Source organism: Typopeltis vanoorti, chromosome 24, assembly GCF_054136105.1.
Source record: "Typopeltis vanoorti isolate ZY-2024b chromosome 24, IOZ_Tvanoo_1.0, whole genome shotgun sequence".
NCBI lineage: Eukaryota > Metazoa > Arthropoda > Arachnida > Uropygi > Thelyphonidae > Typopeltis > Typopeltis vanoorti.
In genome coordinates this window covers 88,066,297-88,089,403 of record NC_143572.1, presented here as the reverse complement: position 1 = coordinate 88,089,403, position 23,107 = coordinate 88,066,297, and the positions used below count along the sequence as shown (strand labels likewise).

At 37.6% G+C, this 23,107-nt stretch overlaps 1 protein-coding gene across 3 annotated transcripts in view; it reads left to right on the top strand.

Annotated features, from left to right (window-relative positions):
* The first annotated feature begins 19,587 nt into the window (after positions 1–19,587).
* LOC150093528 (XK-related protein 6-like) overlaps positions 19,588–23,107 on the top strand; it is a 131,843-nt gene continuing 128,323 nt past the window's right edge. For all 3 annotated transcript variants that reach the window (XM_090413772.1, XM_090413769.1, XM_090413771.1), the window contains exon 1: positions 19,588–20,124. In XM_090413772.1, coding sequence (XP_090269898.1) covers positions 19,736–20,124 — 389 coding nt within the window. In that variant the 5' untranslated portion in view covers positions 19,588–19,735. The remainder of the gene's footprint in view (positions 20,125–23,107) is intronic.

Genomic DNA, 23,107 nt, shown 5'->3' with positions numbered 1-23,107 from the left:
CGGAATGCCGCAAGGCTTGTGTTTTAATAAAGAAATACCATGAGTAGGCATATTTAAATAAATTATAATACCACAATCCACTTACGTAAAATATTATTTATTAGTATACTTTTCGTGTGAATATCAAAGGTAATTTCAGTAAAAAGCTAATAGAGCAATAACTGACAATTCCAAAAGGCGCCACTTAAGTAGCTAATGTAAGATAACTATAAAAGATAATTAAAAATCCTAACTTTTTAAAAATAAATAAATTAAATCATTAATTATATGAAGAGCCAAAGGCTTCAATTCGGCGACATATAAACTTTTTAAGTTCAGGGATATTACATCCCATATTGTTTCTTAGCCGAATAAGAAACTCAAAGAGTTTCATGCCAAATCTAGAAACTATATAAAGTTCGGCGAGTCAAAGCGTAAGCAAATACCTGGACAGTGTTACAACTGACCCTTTAGGGAGTGCAACACTGAGGCAACTCATGGTAAGGGTGGAGCAAGCTCCGATCACTGTTCTATGAAACAATATGGGATGTAATATCCCTTAACTTAAATAAGTTTATATGTCGCCGAATTGAAGCCTTTGGCCCTTCATATATCTAATAATTTATTAGGACACCTTCTTGGCAATTCTCATAGTAGGGTATATGTAAGGTCTGTTTGCTACAAACTTGGTATTTCTAGGTCTACCTACTCACTGATGAGACCTCAATAAAGGTTGAAACCGGTCTGGGTAGTGACCTTCTCTCAACTCCTAATGTAGAACAGTAATACAACTCCTAGGAGCTGGGTTTCACATTATGGGGAAATATCGAGAACAGTGATCGGAGCTTCCTCCACCCTTACCATGAATTGCCTCAGTGTTGCACTCCCTAAAGGGTCAGTTTTAACACTATCCAGGTATTTGCTTACGCTTGGACTCGCCGAACTTTATATAGTTTCTACTATATTCGGCATGAAACTCTTTGAGTTTCTTATTCGGCTATGAAACAATATGGGATGTAATATCCCTTAACCTAAATAAAATAAAAAATAATTAAATAATTAAATAAAATAACATATATATATATATATATATGGCATAAAGGATATATATATATATATATTCTTTTTTCTAAATTAACTGACTTAAAACCCGAGAATTATAACACAATGACATTTATTTGAAAAAAACGCAACATGTTTCGTCAGGAATGACTTCATCAGGCAATAAGAACATAGAAAGATATTAAAAGACACTTAAATTAACATTGACACACTCTAAAGCTATACAATTATAAAGCCATAATATTCGACTGTAAATTACAGTTATTATGAGCTTGAACTAGAGTCCGAGTTAGCAAAAAAGCAATCTCCTCTTTTACTTTAAAACCGAAAATATGGCTTAGATACGTGGATGATATATTCCTCATATGAGAGCATGGTACTGAAAATCTTCACAAGTTTCTCGACCACATAAACAACCGCCATCAAGATATAAAATTGACTATGGAGCTTGAAGAAAATAGTTCCATCTGTTTCCTAGATGTTAAACTCACTAAGATGCCTGAATCAATTAAAGTCTCTATATTTAGAAAGCCAACACACACAGACAGATATTTGCATGCGTCCTCCCATCACCATCCAGCGCAAAAGTTGGGTATTATATCAACTCTAGCGAATCGTGCAAGATCTGTACTCTCAGATGAAGAAGAACTGAAAAAGGAACTACAACATCTTAAATGGACCTTTAAAAACAATGGCTACTCTCTAAAAAATATTAACAACCAATTATCCCACCGTCAACGTACCAACGTAGAGACACAGGACGACTCCAAAGGTCATATCGTCTTGCCATATATCAGCACACTATCCAAAAAGCTGAGTAGAATTCTAAAGAAGTTTAACATAAAAACGTGCTTCTCGACTATGCCAAAAATAAGATCACGCTTCAACAACTATAAACAACCTCACAACCTTCTACAATTCCCAAGTGTATACAAGGTCACTTGTGAATGCGGAAAGCCTTACTATGGGCAGACAGAGAAATCTATCTTACTACGTCTCGAAGAGCACCAGCGTGACTATGCTTATAAGAGAACCAGAGCAACTGCTCTGTCAAGCCATGTCCTGTTTTCAATAAACACGAACAACGAAAGCCACCAACATGAAATAAACTGGCCATCAACTTCAAACCTACACATCTCCCATGATGAAGTAGAGCGCCGCATTGCCGATTCAAAAGAAATCACCTTGGACCCTTTTCACATGAATAGCAATCTTAGCTATAATTTGGCTGACTCTTTCAACTCTACTATTAGATACTGGAGATCGCGTGATTCCACACAGGCACAGGTGTACAACAATAGAACTTTAACTCGGACTGTAGTTCAAGCTCATCTTCTTCTTCTTCTTCTGCAGCTTCTCCCACTTAAGTGGGGTCACTGTTTGTTATGAGTCTCCTCCACACCTTCCTGTCTTGGGCTGTCACCACATCCAAGTTCTTCATCTTCAAGTCCTCTTCTACCAGCTCCCTCCATCTCTTCTTTGGCCGCCCACGCTTCCGCCTTCCTTGCACATCCGTCTGCATGACCCTTCTTCCCACATATTCGTCCTCCCTCCTCATCACATGACCAAACCATCTCAACCATGCCTCCTGTATTTTCGCTCCTAAGTTCGTAACTTTCACTGTTCCCCTGATATAGTCATTTCTCAGATGATCCTTTCTGGTCACAACGCACATCCACCTAAGCATTCTCATCTCTGCTACTTCCATCCTGCTAATGTTATTTTTCCTCAGGGCCACAGTTTCTATAGCATATGTCATAGCTGGCCTCACTACTGTCCTATAAATTTTGCCTTTCAGATTGATCGGCACCCTCTTATCACATAACACTCCAGCCATCTCCCTCCAGTTCCTCCAACCTGCTTGTATCCTGCATCCCACTTCCTTCTCACCTCCTCCATCTTCTTCCACTGTCGAACCTAAGTATCTAAAGTCTCTCACCTTTCTGATGACATTTCCTTCCAGCTCCAGGTCTGTCTCCTGGCCACCGCCCACTGCGCAACACATATACTCTGTCTTACTTCTGCTCAGTCTCATACCTCTCTCTTCCAGTACTTTTCTCCATCTTTCCAGTTTAGTTTCCGCTTCTTCTCTTGAATCTACACACAGCAAGATGTCATCTGCATACAACATTGTCCAAGGTGCATCTTCTCTCACCTCCTCTGTTACCACCTCCACTACAATATTAAACAGAAACGGACTTAATGCTGACCCTTGATGCAAGCCAACTGTTATTTGAAAACTTTCTGTCTGTCCCAAACAGGTCCGAACACTTGTCTTCACATTTCTGTACATTTCCTGCACCAACCTGACATATTTCTCCAGCACCTTCTTCTCCCTCCGACACCTCCAGACTTCTTGCCTTGGCACTCTATCGTATGCTTTCTCCAGATCAATAAATACCAGATGTAGCTCCCTTTGTTTCTCTCGATATTTTTCCATCATCTGTCGTAACCCAAAGATAGCATCTGTTGTTGATCTACCTGGCATGAAGCCAAATTGTTCCTTTGCAATCTCCACCTCCTTCCTCAATCTACCATCAAGAACCCTTTCTAGGATCTTCATTGTGTGGGACATCAACTTTATTCCTCTGTAATTTTTACAGTCTTGTGCATCCCCTTTACCCTTGTAGATGGGAACAAGAGTACTCTCCCTCCATTCCTCGGGTATATTTTCCTGTTGGCAAACTTTCATGAACAGGTCCCACAGCAGGTCAATTCCCTCTTCCCCCAGTGCCTTCCATGCCTCCACTGGAATTCTGTCGGGGCCCACCGCTTTTCCATTCCTCATCCTCTTCATGGCCTCCGTCACTTCCATTCTACTGATGTTCTGCACCATCCCCTCAGAAGGCTGCCCATCTCCTCTGTGAGTCCTTGCATTTTCCTCATTCATAAGTCCCTCAAAGTATATTTTCCATCTGTTTCTTATGTCCACATCCCTCCATAATACTCTTCCTTCAGCATCTTTGATCTGCCTCACATGTAAGATGTCCTTAGCTGCTTTATTTCTACATTTCGCTAGTTGGTAAATTTTTCTCTGTCCTTCCTTTGTTTCTAATTGATCATACAGATCTTGATATGCCATGGCCTTCGCCTGTGCCACAACTCTCTTGGCTTCTTGCTTTCTCTCTTTGTACACCTCTCTGTCCTCTTCCACTCTTGACTCATCCCACTTCTGCTTTGCCTTCCTCTTAGCTGTCACTGCCACTTGTACATCATTAATCCACCACCAACCCTTCTTCTGCTCTCTAATCTTTCCAGATGTCTCACCAAGCACCTCGATTGCACAGCTCAGGATTACTTTTGAATTATGTTTCCACCAATCTTGTACACTTTCCAGTCCATCCGAAATCCTCTCTAACACTCTCTCTCTAAAACGATTCCTGTAGTTAAAACTGTAGTTCAAGCTCATAATAACTGTAATTTACAGTCGAATATTATGGCTTTATAATTGTATAGCTTTAGAGTGTGTCAATGTTAATTTCGTGTCTTTTAATTTCTTTCTATGTTCTTATTGCCTGATGAAGTCATTCTTGATGAAACATGTTGCATTTTTTTCAAATAAATGTCATTGTGTTATAATTCTCGGGTTTTAAGTCAGTTAATTTAGAAAAATGAACATATCCCAACCCCGAGTTAATAGTACGTTTCATATATATATATATATATATATATATATATATATATATATATATATATATATATATATATATATATATATATATATATATATATATATGTTCAATAATTTTAATGACTTAATCCACCGAGATAATTAAGAATAAAAGTTTAATCAGGACACAACTAGTTTCGTTGGTAAGCCAACTTCGTCAGGTGTCCAAGTACAAAGAGATATACAAAAAAGACTGACCGAAACATTACACACTAACAACAAGAGAGCTATCAAAAACTTTAAGTTTAAATTGAAATCTGCGCTTCAGTTCTAGCTGCGTTTATACGCGTGGGTGTGATCTTGTGAGAACATATATATATATATATATATATATATATGTACACACAAAATTTAAAAAGTTAGAAAAGATTAGCCCTTTTGTAAAGTACTATCTCCCACATAGGAGATAGACGTGGAACTTCGGCTCTGTTTAAGTTAGAAGAGAAAAATAAAGTTTCACACTTGTCTTTATAAAGCCGTTCCATGGAACCGACTTTTGTGAAGGGCTCTTGTTCCGATGAACTCTATGTCTAGTGGTGATGGCATGCTCTACAAGTCCAGACTGTTCAGGTTCAAGGTATTGAATACAAGACTTGTCTTCTCTAGCTGTAAGGTTTAGCACTAGCACCACTACTATTTTAATGGTAGATAAATGATATTGGAAATAACCCGAAAGGAAATATTCAGTTGTTTGCTGATGATTCAAAATTTGGTAGGGTAATAGTTAATCCAGATGATGTGTAGAACTTGCAGGACAATTTAAATAAGCTGCGATTATGGGTAAAAGATAATGGGTATAAGTTTAATGTGGAGAAATGTAAAGTTATGAATTTTGGGATAAACAGATTCCAAGCCGTGTTATATCACATTAATGGCACTGTACTCCAGGAAATAGATCAACCTAGAGATTTTAGGGGTGGTAGACAGAGAGTTAAAATTTAGAGGGCATATTGCTAAAGTAGCCCGTATTGAAGTTGTTTAAAAACTTCATATGACTTTTCATAAGTCGATATCTGGATTTCTGTGCTCCTTGTCTCCTGGGGACGAGGAAATGGTGCAGAGGATTCAGAAGGAAGAAAATCAAGATGGTGAGTGTTCTGTGGAATGCTTTCTGTAAGGATAGATTGAGGGTGTGTGTGTGTGTGTGTGTGTGGAGTGCAGAAATTGGTTGAGATGCGAAAAATAGGGGATATAGTAAAAACTTTTCAGTTGCTTAAAGGGTGTTATAGGATTGAAGTAGAGGAATGTTTCAGCACTTGGCTGAGGGGACCAGAACAAGGGGTCATCCCTGGAAGTTGAATAAAGGTGTGGTTAGTACGAGTGTTAGGAGTAGATTTTTTGCTTGAAAATGCAAAAATTGATTCAGCATTCTATGGAGGAGCCCATACAACAACAATAATAATAAAACTGGCGACATCCTCATCACTTCCCAATACATAACTCCATGCTTTCGAAACTATCTTCTCATGATGTAATCCCAGACATCCATTCTTGTCTTCGCGCTTCTTAAATCTGTATTTCTATGTCGATTATTATTTCAACGTTTTCCTGTCATGAAGGATATCCATTTCCTCACTCTCCCATCCCACAACTCATCAGCCCTACAATTCTCTTCCACTTATTCTGCCAACTCATCACTTCTTCTCAGTGCATTTACCGCATGTAAATTTGTAAATAATTTTCTTTGGAAGACTATGCCATCATTTGATTGTGTACTATCGCTCATCCAATTACTCATTTTCTTTCAAATTAACCATTATTCTCTCTCTCTCTCTCTCTCTCTCTCTCTCTCTCTCTCTCTCTCTCTCTCTCTCTCTCTCTCTCTCTCTCTCTCTCTTAAAGAGAACCAATCCAGATATCTCAAACTAAATCCATTTATTTGCAATATATCATTTAAATGTCCTTCGTTTCCTGTATTTAACAAATGAAGGAAGTCTTTTTTAAATCTTTTTACATAGACAAACACGTAATTAATTTCTGTTAATTGCGTGCGTACTCGAGTCAAATATGCTAATTTACTTTGGCTGCAATACCTTCCCTCAAAATCCTATTCATTCTCAACTTGTTAGCACACCAGCATATTCTTTGATTGTTTTTCTCCTATTAAATTCTTACGTCATTCTGCTCAAAGGTTGGTCGATTGGTTGAGCTCTGCTACTAATGGCTCACGCAAAACGTTAAGCAAGTTTGAGTGCGGTTAGTAGTTGGAAGGGTCAATCGTTCGATGCTGTTGGCACACTCTCCCTCGATGAGTCTTTTGACCCCCTGGAGTTGTCGCATAATAATAATAATAATCAGTGGTGCACTCAGGATTTAATCTTGGAGGGGGCCGAGCGCTCAGGATTTAACCTTTGGGGGAGGGGAGGGGGACCAGTTGAATAGACAATTTCGAATACATACTACGCATCGCATACGACCTATGACTGAACATCTGCAGTGATCGCTAATTCATAAGTAGTATAGAAATAGAAGCACAACATAAATAAAAAAAATAAATTTTAATTAGGAAAAGATTTTTGGAAACTTTTCTAGTGTTTTTTCTTTTTCCTTGGGGGTGCCCGGGCCCCTTGGCCCCCGTCTGGGTGTGCCACTGATAATAATAATAATAAACAGCCATCTTAAAACCACCGTCTCAAACTCCAATCCCAAATAAGATTTCGATATCTCATCGATCTTATAATTCAAATATTGTTTTGATAATCAAAACCTTCAATTCGATTTCTTCGATTTTCCAATTCGATTTCTTCAAACAATATTTTAATTAGAATCGTGCACATAGATATCATTCTCACAAATACTAACAAAGTGGGACAAACTCTCAGTTGACTAATTTTAGTTTCACCCATTTAAAGTCCTTCCATAATGCATTCTAACCTCCTATCATTACTTATGATACCTTCGTCATACTTCAGTCAGCTGCCACTCATTTCTTTTGGTTCCGATTCTAGACTTTTCCCCCCTTCAGCTGAAACATCGGCATCTGAATCCCATCTAGTTCGCAAGAAATTTTTATAAGAGTTTTCGAATGACGGCGTGTTCATCGTGTCATACAAGTCACAGTGATTTTCGTCTTTCGAAACAGGCAAATCAGCCGTAGAATCCATGCAATTAAAAAAAAAAAAAACATAATACGATATCTATTAGTCTTCAATTTAACCAGCTCTAATTCTAATCAAACCAGCTCATCTGTTTTGTTTCATTCCCCCTATATAGAGTAATTGATTCCGTTTTAGCCCTATCTAACTTTTGGAGACTGAAGGAACAGTTCAGTCTTCACTGGTATGCAGTCAGAGATGGCAAGCCCAAGATTATCACTTAGTGATAGTCTTGGGCTTGCCATCTCTGACATGTAAGCAGTATCCAGTGAAGAGATGCAAACAAGTGCTGCCATCTCTTGGTATTGAACCCTAACAGGATTATGTTCCTTTCTGAAACAGTGTGGATTCTATAGTCGATTTTCTTGATTTTACGAGAGGAAACCGCTTGTCCGCGCCATAGATCAATTAACTCGGGAACCGGTCGAACAAAGGCCTAGAAAAAGTTTCTCTAATCGTCAATCAACTTTAAAAAATAAATAAACAAAATATTTACTCTGTAGCACTACAACTCGATGAACCGTATGATATGGATGTCATTTCCGACTCCTAATCAACTGATTCCATAAATTAATAAAGTTTCATTCATGTGCAATGGATATGCCATTCAGAATCCTGTTAAATAGCATTGTTCTGATGATGATTCCTTCTCTTGGACCACCCTTGAAATTGAATGATTAAATGAAAAAGAAAGATGCGATTAAATTTTTAACTTTTGTTTATCAAAGGTTTATTTTGGTGAAACAATTTACACGATCAAGGCAAAATATTATAACTACCTCCAGTTATTTCAAAATCTGCTTTTTCCAAAATGGCTGTATCAAGGAAGCTGCCGATATTGCAGGTTGTTTAGGGAGTGCTGTAGAGAAAGTAGTTCGAAACACAGGAGTGTAAGGATATTGGGCAGAATGGCGGTCTCCAAAACATTTGGTGGACGCCCCACCTCATCGAGGCTCTTGGTGAACATAGGATGTGTCTCCTTGTGGAAGACCATAGACGGAAAACTGTGAAATCCCTGACTATGGAATTTAACCAGGAGAAGAATAGTGGTGTGAAGGTACCCATACTTTCACGTAATCATCGATGAGGTGGGGCGTCCACCAGATGTTTGTGATTGTCTTCTCCCAATATGGACTGGATCACCATTGGAGTAGTAGACCGAAACTTCCCGCAATGGGAAAGGCCTTCACCTTGCGATAGCTAGAAAAATAGGCTGTTAATTTAATTTTATTTTTTAATCATAATGCTAATTCTATTTTTACCCAATCTATGAGAGGTTGCAAAACCTACAGTGTAATGTGTGTATGTGTGTACATATCTATCTTTAGAGCAAAAGCGACAGAGAGAGAGAGGGATAGTTTAGGAATCGGAAGTTCTGTCCACACACTGCACCATTCTCTATTTTATGTGGATTTTATAGCTTTTAGTAGGTAAGTAGAAGACAGGTTTTATCATTTGGATATGTCTGTATACTTCAAAATGAGCCTCTGTAGCTCAGTCGGTATAGACGAAACACTTTGGTCGGAAAGACCTGGGTCACGATTCTCATCCAAGACGTGAGGAACCTTTATCTGATCTCTTTCGACTGAAAGTGAGTTATCCTTTCTCATACGGCGGTAGAGGGTTTTTTCACCCAGAAACTCGAGTTTTTCGTTCCCCAAAACAGGAACCGGCCCTTAATACACGGCTGATCACCTTATCCTCGAGGCGGTCTAGGTTTCAGATAGTAATAGGCTATGCCTAATACGAACGTAATAGGCCACTAGGGCCTAATCTACGTAAAAGGAGGGCGGAGGAGGAGGACACTCCGAGTTATTAAGTTTATCGGGATCGAAGTTTTGTTAAGGAGGTGAATAAAGTACTAATCATATATTTCTTGAGGAATTTTGCCAAATTGTTAGAATAAAGAGCTGATATTCGGAATGGTGATATAACCTTTCACATCATTACTCTCTTTAACTCGGTGTGTAGGAGGTTTAAACAAGTTTTGAAATTGACTGATTACGATAACCTTTCTTTTGTAAAATCGATCAAAGCAATTTTAATTCTTTAGCGATCTCTTCTTCATCGCTGATGAAATTACACGCACGGGTTCCCAAAGTAGAAATAATACCAAGCTTTTGTGATGGATAATGAGAGGGATTAGCGTGAAGACATCTGTCAGTGTGTGAAGGTTTTTTTTAGATAGAAATCTTCAGGTTTTTGAACGAACGAGTGAGTTTTAAATCAAGAAAACGAAAGCGAACCATTAACTTCTGCAATAAATTTTATCCTAGGATGGTGGTTGTTAAGATGATTCAGAAACTCTTGGAATGAATCTGGACCATGGCTCCAAATTAAGAAAACACCATTTATACATTTTCCCTCACATTGGAAAGGAGTTTATTGTTTTTTAGTCGAAGACTTCTAGGTACATATTGCTAATACTAGTGGCAGAAAGCTGCTTATGGCAACCCTGTCATGCGTGCGTGCGTACGTCCGTGTGTGTGGGGGGGGGGGTGCGCGTGCGTGGTGCGTGGGTGGATGTGACCGCGTGCTCATTTCGTATTACACGTAAAGATTTAGCTGCAATGATGAATCGCGATTCGGTATGGTTCACCTTTTTATTTTCATTTTTTTATCTTTTCAGCAATGAGTCAGTTAGTCAGTGACTGTTGATTTCCTCTGATTGTTCAGATTATTTCTCGTTCAGATTTTGAGTTCATGCAGTTGTCACCGAAGATGGACTTTGGTCACTTAGCGAAAGGCTGAAGTTGAACCGTGTCGAATAATTTTATCTCGATCGAGAAGACTAAATTTCTTTAAATCTTTGAGTGAAGTTATTAATCTGTATAATGTTCGAACCGTTTGTGAAATTTTGCATAAATTGTGCAAACGGTGTGATTAAAGCAAAAACTGAAATGTCTCGACATACTTTTGTAACGAAACCATTCCAAGATTTAAAATTTAAATATTGGAATGATCACAAAAAAAAAAAAAAAAAAAAAAATTAGGTATATTTAATAGAGATACACCATCGATTTTCAGGGCACCTCTTTTAATCCAGACAAAATCAAAATTATCAGAACGTACTTGAAATTCCACGAGCACAAACTATTTGACCGGGAAGCCAGAAACCGCGCTTATTGTGGTGAACACTTCTTTACTCATTTACATCTGCACTTGGTGGTTGAACCTACCTTGGCTCTCAGTGATTCTTGGCTTATTTTATTACATTTAACTCGAGCTAAGGACTTCTAAGCAATATCCTCTTCTCAACAGTGGTGGTTTGTCAGGCATAAGTCCAGATCCAAGTGTACTGTATCATTTACACGGATGTGTTCAATTTAATCAAGTACGAGGGTGGTCTGAAAGGTTCTCGGTCTAACAGTGAAAAAAAAAAAATTATAATTTCAAAAATTTTTTTTTCACCATAATGTCCCTTAAGACTAATACATTTATTCCAGCGATGCTGCAGCCACTATCCTGTCCCTGTAGAGGTTCTCAGTAAAATCTGCAAAATACCTCTATACAGCTACAATCATCTCTCGATTTGAAGAAAAAGATGACCAGCGAAGAAGAGTTTTAAATTTGGGAAGAGATAGAAGTTCAGAGGGAGCCAAATCTGGGGAATAGGATGGATGTTCCAACAATTCATAGTACAGATCCCTTAATTTTCCCATTGCCAAAACACCTTTGTAGACAGGTGCATTATCCTGATAAAAGATAATTTTTTTTTCTGCAAACCAGGTCTTTTCTGACCAATTTTTTCGTCTAGTCTGGTTAAAAGATCAGAATAATATTCCCTGGTTATTGTTTTACCATTTTCAAGATGATTAATAAACAAAATGCCTTTAGCATCCCAAAACACTGATGCCATGACGTGCCTTGCTGATGGGACAGACTTGGTCTTCTTTGGAACTGAACAACCGGATTCTGTCCACTGTTTTGACTGCTGTTTGGATTCTGGTGTCTAATGATGAATCCAAGTCTCATCCATAGTAAGAAATCGACGCACAAAATCAGTTTTATTCTTGTTAAAATGCTCCAAGCACTATTCAGAGATTTTCGTGCGAGTTCATTTTTGATCTGCTGTGAGCAAGCGCAGCACCCATCTTGTACAAAGCTTTTCATTTGTAATTCTTCATGCAATATATATCCTTCACGTTCTTTTGAAATGCCTATAGTCTCAACAATTTCACACACTTTGACTCGCCGGTCATTCGGTATCATATCGTGCACTTGATCAATGATTTCTGGTGTTTTACACTTTTTGGACGTCCTTCATGTGGATCATATTCAAGGCTTGCACGGCGACGTTTAAACTCGGCGTTTTAAATTCAACCCATTTCTTAATCGTGGAAAACGAAGGAGAAGAGTACCCATAAACTTTTGTGAACTTCGAATGAATTTCTTTTGGCGTTAAACCTTCTTTTGCAAAGAATTTTATAACCGCACGATACTCAATTTTATCCATTTCAAGGGATGCAAAGAACACTTTTGTTTCAGACAGCTTTATAAAAAAAACTACTTGATAGAATGACTTGCAATTGCACAGATGTACCAACTTAGAATAAAATGCTATAGTGTTGCTATCTATGGTCGAGGCCGAGAATGTTTCAGACCACCCTCGTAATTCACATTTAATTTAGCTGTAGATTTTTAGCTGTCCACGGTTCTTTGGAGATATGGAACAGGTATAATTATTGATCAGAGATGTACTAAGGAATTATTATTACGTGACCTTTATTGGTCCAGCAAGGCTCTGAAACCAATACTGCCCGAAAAGCACTGGTGTATCTCTATACAACACATCAGAGTTTACTTCCACTAAATAACAATGGAAGACAAGTGTGTATAGTTTGATGGTTCTAGTTCCCTAATGCTAGACTTATAGTTCTCGAATTACTCGATCTTCGGCGCAAGCGTGGAGAGTATTATTTCTCCTAGAAATCTGCATTTTGAACTCCCAAACCTCATAAAAGAGCAATCAAAGAATTCACATTCACAGTATTTCGGACCCTTCCGCCAGGTTGGATTAAGGACAGAATATGGTGACACTTCTTTGCAGTATTGTCATCACCCATAAATCTTCAAATAATCAATTGCCGTGAACTCAATATCGGCAGTACTAATAGCGGATCAGTACTGATTTCAATAGTTAAGGCTGAATATCTCTTCCTACAGATGTATTTGGGAAATAAAAAAAATAAAATAAAAGTCGTTACGGAATTTTTTATTTTATTTAAATGTATTAGAATGTGTTCGGAACCTTACACTTAAATCATTAGAACATCCAGAAATCGATTTTGTGGTCAATAGAGAATAATGTTTCGTTTCCCCATCTGACAATTTCAGTGACAGGGTAAATATATTGGAAGGAAACCCACACAAACAGATATTTATATGCTCACGCCATTATCTACCTCCAAAGCTCGAAATTCTCCAATATCAGGAGCCAGACTTTGCCTTTTCTCAGCCATGCAGAATGCAGAATTAGCTTAACAGCAAGCTTCGATTCTTTACTACTACAACTACTGCATTCTATAAGAAGAGCTGTGATTATAGAACGATTACCAGATTTCTACTTCATTCGCAAACGTGCTGTGAAAGTAGAGTAGCAATTCTACTGCCAAAGAATTGCTCTCTCTGTCTCTCTTCGTTAGCTCCATTACAGTCAGTTACATGATGAATGGGAACGTAAGCTATAACCAGATGAATAACGACTAACAACGGATCTATCAACTATGTAAGACTTAGTTTAACACGGTTTTCTCCCTATTGCCGAGGACACCGCCAATATCATTTTCGATCAAGCAGAATGGGTAAGCCAGAAGATTGAAGAATGAAAACTCACGAGCTACATGTGTATGATATAATGCGGCACAGTCTGAAATACATTCAAGTCGTAACTGTATAAATGTAAACAAGAGGCACATTATGAATTAATTAAAAATATTGACCAATAATTGTGTTGAAAACTATTTACCATAATAGGGATAATTCCAGGCCATCATTTCTGTTCATATTCGGACAGTGAAGCAAGGTTTCGTAACTCTCTTTGTATATACATGGCTCATAAGAGAAGTACTTTTGTCAACGATGTTGATCTTTCTCCAAAGGACTCCATACTGAGATGGCATGTTCTGTTATTCACACTGTTCCGTTCATGGAATTTAATGTACACCAAGTGTTCATCACGAAAAACAGCCGGCAATCTGCAACGTTGAACAAAATATGACAACCCACACCACAAAATTTGATAGACTCCAGGGTGGTCTAAAGGTAGCAGTTCCTCTTTTGCAAAACTTAGTAAAAATAGAAATCTTGTTAACACAGAGAAAGGATGCCTGTAGGCCACGTGATCTGAGCAGCTGGTTATTCCTTCAGAGATACCATTAGCATAAGAAAGACAATGTAAGACAAACATCACCCTGCAAGAAGATGATATGGAAACCTCTAGTGACTTGTTGAAGCCATTTGCGAGGAATATGGACTTGATATAATTTATTTCTTGAGACAAGAGTGCTTCATTAGAGCACAGAGAGTGATGTCGATGTACTAATGGCGCCAGGTGTTCGACAAGGATGATGATGTGAAAGAGCATGAATGTAAAATCCAGGAAATGGGGTCGGAAATTATTCCTCTTATGCCATTTATTTCCTTATAAAAAGTAGAAGAGGTGGTTTTAGCCCTATCTAATTTTTGGAGACCGAGTGGGCAGATCAATTTTCATAGACAGCCAGTCGGGGATAGTGGTCCAAGACTATCAGTAATTTTAAGTGACACCCAGGGAAATAACTGGCAAACAAAGAAGTACTGTCATCTAGTGGTACCTAATGTTAACCTATCTCAATTTTTAAAATAGTATCGGTTCGACTATCGATTTTCTTGAGTTTTACCGGGAAGAAGAACCCGAGTTTCCAGGAGATAAAAGCCTGCTTTCCCAGGCCAGAACGACTAACTCGAAAAACTGTCAAAGAAATGCTTAGGAAAAAGTTCTTCTATTCAACGAAGAGTATTGAACCAAAGTCTTCCTCCTTTTGACTTAGCGCTGACGAAGCAAACGCCATTTCCGTTGAGTATATTTTATTAAACCAATAACAAATGAATATATAGTATTTTTTATTTTGCTTAAATTTGTACAGTTAGTGCGTGAATGTATATTTCGTCTTACCCCTGAATATCATATATGCATAGTTCATTCGTTCATCTTGCGATTTCATCTTCCAGACTTCTGGTTTCCTCATCCAGCGCTGCTGAATTTGCATTTCCACAAGGAAGATGTGCTTTACACCTTAGCAAAAATGTACGATAAATAATTCCTTACATAAATAATCAACGGATTGGACGATCATTTTATTGCCTTAAAGCATGATTTAAAGCAGTTCCATATTTCGTGAGATTGTATAACCAATTTAAAGGACAATTTATTCGTCTAAATTCGGTAAAAACAACTCACTTCAAGTCTTAAGTAACCCATAATTTTTCAATACATTATTTTTTTCTATGTTCTAATTTCCAAATAATCTTTGATATACTCTTCGGCTTTCTTTCACATGTTTCCAAGAACATGCTTAGAAACTAAAAAAAAAAAAATAATAAATATTTAAAATAATTCTAAATGGGAACTTTGAGGAGATAATTGCGATTTTCTATCTGCAGTCCTCTAAATCTTTCTTATCTGCATATGTACACCTGAAGAATTCCTCTGATAAAAGGATAAAACTAGTAGTTGTATTAATTTAACAGCAACAGTTAATTCGCCATATAAATGCAAAGTTTCGTGGTGGATATAACTCAGTAGAAGAAACATTTCCTTCCACAGCGCTATGCCACCCAAAGAAATACTTAAGGTCTATTTCATTGGCCGACAAGAAGATCTTTTCCTAAGCTTTTCTTTGATGGATTCCCGAGTGAGTCTTTTCTTCCTGAAAACTCAGGTTTTTCATCGCGTAAACTCATGAACCCACACCATTTCAGATAATAAAAACATAATGTTAGGATTAGAGACCTCAAGATGGTGGTACTTTGTCAGCCGTATCTTCATTGGATACTGTTTATAATTAGCGATAGTCTTTGGCCGGCTATCTTTGATTGGCTATTGGTGGAGTTTGAACTCTCCCCCTCCTATGTTTTCGAACTTAGATAGGGCTAAACAACCTGGTGTAACTCTATAAGGGAATAAAAGAGGTTAGGTGATTTGATTTTTAAATTTAGTATGAATTGTTTAAACGTAAGTTAAGATCAAAGTGCCTGTGTGGCCCAATGAAAATACTATTTGCATCTATACCGCTAACTGTTTCGATTCTGATCCTCAAGCAAACAAACCTTCTCTAAGCATCCCTTCAACATGTTCCCGAATTAACCATCCCAGCATAGATACTGTCTGACCACAGGTGCCAGATCTTCGGCTGGCAATGTGCCAAGAAGAGTCAATTCATTGAAGAGAAGGGATAAGGCAATGTACGAATTGTTACTGACACGCCAAATCACATAAATTTTCCAATTGTTGTACAAGCAAAATAGTTACCACTTTAAAAACTAGAATTTTCATAAAAGAAAAGCTCATTTTCCGCCATATAATAATAAAAACTCATCCCGAAAAACGTCTTGATTACCCTGTTGTCAGAATGGATTCGCCTTCTGCTGACAGGTGCAAAAGGGTCAAGGGGTCTCGCATTTGTGGTCACACAGTAAGTTGCTGTTCTTTTCGGAGACGGAGTGGGCCCAAGGCTATCACTAAGTGTTAACGTAGTGAAGAGATGGCTAACAACTGCTGCCATCTCGTGCCCCTAACCCTACCACAAATTTCTAATGTCTGGAAGTAGTGTGGGTTCGATCGGTTTTCTTGAGTTTACGAGTTTCCGTGGAGAAAAAACCCGCTTGCCCATGCCAGAGATTGACTTACTGGTCGTAAAAAGGCTTAATAAATTTTCCTCTAGTCGACGACTAGATTTGAACCAAGTCTTTCAACTCTTTTAATTGTATATATATATATATATATATATATATATATATATACGGCACATCGAACCGAAACGTCGCGTGCTAGTTTCGGTTCGATGTGCCGTCGGGCAGCTTATGAAACCCATGCAACAAATTCACCTTCACTCAACCGTATGGTTTCATTTTTACTGATGTATTTTAATAAAGTTTTAAGAGTGCATAGCACATCTGCTCTCATCTTAATAGATCCAATGCAATTAACTGCAGGATAAATTTGAATACTTTAAGTTATCAATTAATATAATTTTAAAAATGGAAAGCATAAAAGTCACATGCTTCAAGCACACGTTTCTGGGAGAAGCACAAAGGGCTGTATGGCTTTGTGGTGAGATTAGATTATCACTGAAGATACTACAGTGAAACATGGATAATTTGAATTTTGATAAGATTTTTAAATACAGTCATGTAATACGCACAGAAATCTGAAAAAGTAGTCACTTGGGTAATTATCATTTTTTAGGACTGAACCAAAGAAAGGCTGAAATAATCGTTTTACTTATTTATTTTTGTACTAGTTCCAAGCTACTTCGACTATAATCATGCAACCGCGAAAGCTCTGTCAGAACACGGGACAATCAGTACATCGTCAACACAAACTCCCCATTATAAGTATTAGCAAAAAAAAGAAGTTATAAATTTATAGCAAATAACATATTAAAAACTTGTCTATATCGGTGTCCTAAATACGTCCGTTCTCACTTCACACACTCAAAACAGATGAAACTGAGGTAACTCCTGACAAATCACAAGGTTCAATTGGATTGCTTCGTACAATAACCAATCACAGCCACTAACACTTCTGGGTGTTATTGTCTCGCCTTGTGGGCCGTTTAAAAAGTACTGAAGCGGTAAGAATTTGATATTCCACCTGTCTTTTTAAAGGGCTCAAAGGTATCAGTATTTGTGAACACACACCAGGACTATTAATATGAATCTGAAGTTTTTCTAAACCTTTCTTTGACCACTTTCACCAGAATGACGTTCTCTGGCATGGCAAGTGGATGTTTTTTCTCCTTCCGGAAACTGGGATTTGTGGTCCTCTAACTTAGGAAAATCTACCATAAACTGACGATTCGTACAATAATATATAGTGTTTAGGTTGGGGAAGTGGCGTATTTAGGTATCTCCCGCCCCTAGGCCCGCAAAAAGTGCTTCCCCTCATGACCTGCCCATAGACAGGTCATGATCCCAATCTCCAGTGACTGAAGTTGCCATAGAATCCCACTTGCTTCACATCGCGTAACTTTCTTCTGGGTGGTGTCATTTTCAATTTCGGACAAAGTGGAAATTATGTTTTTCTGTCCCTCACGAAGACTCCGATAGGCATCACCACGAGCTGACTAATGAGTAGGCAAAGGACATTTGATTACTTTTGCAGAAGTTTCCAGGTGCTTTCTTAGAACACTCCACCGATGTGTTGAAAATGTGAAAAATATGTACAGATTCTGAACAACATCACAAAATGCAGAAGAGTATGGACAGGATTCGGCAGCGCAAGTACCAATTAGAGACAGAGTAGGTCCAGCGCACGGTGTGAATTCTGCCGATGGATTTATTTCACGAATTCTTGCTTGCAGTCCTGTGTACTTGCCTGACATGTTACTAGCATTATCATGTGCCTGCCCTCTGCAATTTGCTACATCAATTCCAAGCTCGTTTAGTGAAGTCAAAACCGCCTCTTGTAACTCTTCAGATTTGTGACTTACGTTAGGAATGAAACGCAAGAAACGCTCCAAAGGAGTTCCATGTTCTTTCACATATCGTATAATGAAGGCCAGCTGATCAACATGAGAGAGGTCTGGTGTTGAGTCAACACTTATGGAATAGTACTTAGCTATTTTAAGTTCTTCCACAATAAATTTGATTATTTTCTCGCTCATTATTTTAATAAATTCCTCATACGTATCAAAGGAAAGATAGGAAACGAAACCTTTTCCTTCTTTCCCGCTTTTGGAAATGTGCTCAGCAAGAAAGGGATCAAATTTACTAATCCCTATTGCCTTTGTGTCAAGTTACCGACAACATTACAGTAGCTTTCCGTGTACGTGTCTCGGTCTGTATAGTTATGCAGAATCTCATTACACGCCAATATGCTTGCAGACTAAACTTGCAATGAGGAAACGAAGAATATTTCTCTACTTATGAATAATACGGCATAATAAAATGAGAGCTTGGAAATTTCCACCGCCCCTCAAAATTTGCCGCTCTAGGCTCGGGCCTATATCTAAATACGCCACTGGGTTGGGGCACACGAGACAATTCCAGATATCTGCTATACTTTGCTAAATAAAATCATTGATAGGTTTGTGCTTGCTATTTCTGGTCGGCTAAGGCTAGATTGGCTTCCCCGCTCTGCCCCAGTTTCGAAAAGTTAATTAGGGATTAATGGCCTCGCATACCCTTAGGAATAAAAGGCGTTAGCGGATTTATATTTATTTTATTTATAACCTTAAAGGCGATCAAGCTTTTATGAAAATTCAACTCACGTCACGGGGCTGTTCAAGTATTGTCCCCATTCAAAATTCACTGCCATAACGATTCATGTCAAAGATTGTATTTTCGATAGCAGGAAACATTTTCATTTACCTGGCATTAAAATACTAATTAGTATTAACTTTTCTGTTAATAATTTTGTTAATAATTGAAAGTTTTTTTTTTTGCATGGAGGTGGTTGTTTTTCTTCGATATTTTTAAAAAGCAGAATTTATTTGAAGCCATTTACGCCGCTAGGTGGTTTATGTGATAGTTTCGGTTTTATTTCAAAGAGATGGTGTGTAATATAAATTGCGAGAAGCGTGTTTTACATGTGAGAGTTAACTGGAGTGAAAACGTCAAACTGGATTGAGGATTTTTATTGCTGTTGTTATGTTGTGAACATGGAAGTTTATCTGAAATTTATTTCAAATTTATAAGTTGCGCGATTTCAGTTATCCTGTAAGCCATGTCAGAACAGGTTGCTAATGAGAATGCAGATGAAATGGACCATGTAGTTGAAAAAGTAGAGTTCAACGATTCCGTGCTTCCTGCTGCTTTTGTAGATGTTATCAGTATTGTGACGTCTTCTTTGTCAGTTGCCTTCTTCGTTCTAGATATTGTTAAAGATATTTTGCTTGCTTGCAAACATTATGAAGATGCGAATATGATATATTTTGCATTGACACTTGCATTTACCCTATCTTCCATTTTGATTTCCAGTTCTTTCAGCTGTGTGTGGTATATCAGAGATGCTTTCCATAAAGAGAAGTCTGTCAGCAATCAGAGTTATTCAAGTTCAAAGGCGATAATACTTCGTATCGTTTTACTAACTATCAGTTTACAGCCATTACCAAGGTAATATGGTTATTTACGTAGTCGCGATGATATATTTTTTGCCTTACAACGCTGCTTCATTTTATATTTATGCAATCTACAAACAATAGAAAAGTTTTCAGACAAGGGACTTAACTGATTAAATTTTATTCTATATTGAATTGAACCACAAGCAAATATGATAAAACATGAGCGAATATTATTATCACCATCATCAAACAGTGCATTCCAATCACCTGCCGATCTCCATAGGGGAAAACTTTCCTTCCCCCAGCTCATACCCTCCTTATACAGTTTCCAGTGGTGGCCTTTGCCCTTACTCTGCCTCCCCCCCCCCCCTCTATGAAAAACCTTGTTCACATTAATCTGGTAATAATACATACTGACATATGCCTCAATCATTTCCCCTCCCCTCCTCTCTACTAGTCTGTAAATTGCATTTCTTCATTTTGACTCTATACTCAGTATTCCTGAGACCATACAGCACCTTAATCATCTCTGGACCCTTTCCAATATTTCTTCATCCTTTTGAAAATTGGTGACCAAATCTGTACACAATAATCCATATACAACCGATCAAGGCTTTATACAATGGGACGATAACATCCTTATTTCTACAGCATTACCATAGTCAAATGTATTCCTCATAATTTTAGCAGAGTGCCATTGAAATTTTACATTCTTGTTTGCCGTCACTCCCAGACCCATCATCTCCTCTAAGATATCACTAACAGTTGCATATTATACATTCCATCTGTGTTTCCTGAATTTTAAAACTTTACACTTTGCATCATTGAGCTAGCAATCTCATGCAATTGTCATTTCGACCAGGCTTCAAGTCTTCTTGCAAAGATGCAACATCTGGTGTACTTCTCATAGTCCTTCCCAACTTTGCATTATCTGCATGTCACCATTCAAACCTTCTACAATATCATTAACATACAAGTTAAACAGCAATGGCCTCAAAACAAACATTTGGACACACAACTACTGATTTTCCTCTGTAGGAAAATCAGTAGTGGTAGTAGAAAATTTGCCGTATACACAACTTGCCAATACCTATCAGACAATCAGTATCCAATCTGGTGCAGTATATCCAATCCCATCTGTTGCAGTTTACTTACCAGCTTGTCATGTGGCAAGTTTAGATGTTACCAAAACAAAGAAGACAAAAACAGGTGAGATTCTTTTAAGCAACAAATAGAAGATATTATATAAATAGAAACAGGGGAATATTAAAGATTCAACCCTACTTCAAAGCTGCGTATATGTAAACACTTTAAAAGTTTCAAAAATTTTGACAGACATCGTATGAGAATACAATCCTCAGCATTTGGAGTTGCCTTAACTTGCATTACTCTCATAAACTCTGATCAAAATTTTTGAAATTTTCAATGTTTCTCTCTCTCTCTCTCTCTCTGTGTATGGCTTGAATATCTTTGGATGGTTGGATCTTTAATATCTACTATTTCTGTTTATTTTACATCACTGAAATAAAGCCACACTACTCTTTCTCTGATAATTAGATGTTGTATTCAGACAGTAATGACCAGGGAAAATAAGGAGTAGCTATATATTCAACACCAAATATGAGAATGATAGGTAGAATGATCTGGACAGATATCAGAATGGGGAATTGGAAAATGAGACTTATTTGTACATATGGTTCCTACAAGGTTCTACTGAAAAAAGTGGTGGAGCAATTTTTGAGGTATTAGAGAAGGTAGCTGACATAAATAAAAAGACAAGTTGGTCCATGGAGGTCTTACACCAGAGTAGGAAATGAATACCAGAAAATATAGAAATTGTTTGGAAAAATTTGGCAAGAAAGGCAACAATAATTCAGTACATGGATTAGTTATTCCTAATACCATGTTCCAGCATAAAGATGTGCATGTATTCACATGGAGAGAAAACAAAAAAAAAAAAAAATAAATAAATAAATAAGAAAGTTTCATCGACTCTGAACATTAGGACACAAAAATATACATATGATTCGAAATTGGATGTGATCAGTTTTGAGTAAAATAAAATTAAATATCATATTGAAAAGTGTGTAAGAATTTTAAAAAAGAATTGATGTAGAATTGGTTTCAGAGAAAGTATTCTACATCGATACATGAGAACCTTAGATAGACTCAGATACATGCATATTATTCCAGAAAAAGTGAAAGAGTTTGAAAACCAGAATTAAACTTTGGAGATTCAATGAAAAATCCTGAAGAAGACATTGATTCAGCCAGAGAAAGGGGGAGGAGAGGCACATAGCTGTCCCATCTAATTGTTTGTATATATATATATATATACACGGTCATCCCTCGACTTACATCCGTTCAAAGATGCGTCATGATTCCATAAGGGAATAAATAGCATTTTCAGCTATACTTTCAAATGAGATGCAAGCAAGTGTAAATTTCTATTTAGCAACAATGCATCATGCACAGCGGTAACTTCCTTTGGCTGTCGTCATGTGTGTTCAACAGTTCCTCTGCTGATTAGGCCCGTCAATATGATCGCACATGATTTCGGATGGTCTCATTCTACAGGGACGACCATTTTGAAAAATAAGGATAAAATTGTACAGACAATGAAAGGATTACCTTCCATTAAATCGATGATAGTGATAAAGCAACAAGAAGGTCCTATCGGATATGGAAAAGCTACTTATATCATGGATAGAGGACCTGAACTAAAAGTGCATATCTCTTAGCGATATTACTGTAGCTGCTATGGTTCTAAGTCTCTTCAGCATGTTGAAGAAGAAAGCAGGATCCAATTACGACTACGAATTCAACACTTCTTCTGGTTGTTCATGAGATTCAAGCAGCATTTTGCACTGCATAATGTGAAAATGCATGGTGAATCTGCAAGTGCCAATGAGAAGGCTCCCAAGGAGTTTGTGGAGAAATTAGATAAAATTATTACGAGAAAAATTATTTGCTACAGCAAACATTTAATATGGATGAGACCTCCTTGTTTTGGAAAAAAATGCCCAAGCAGACAT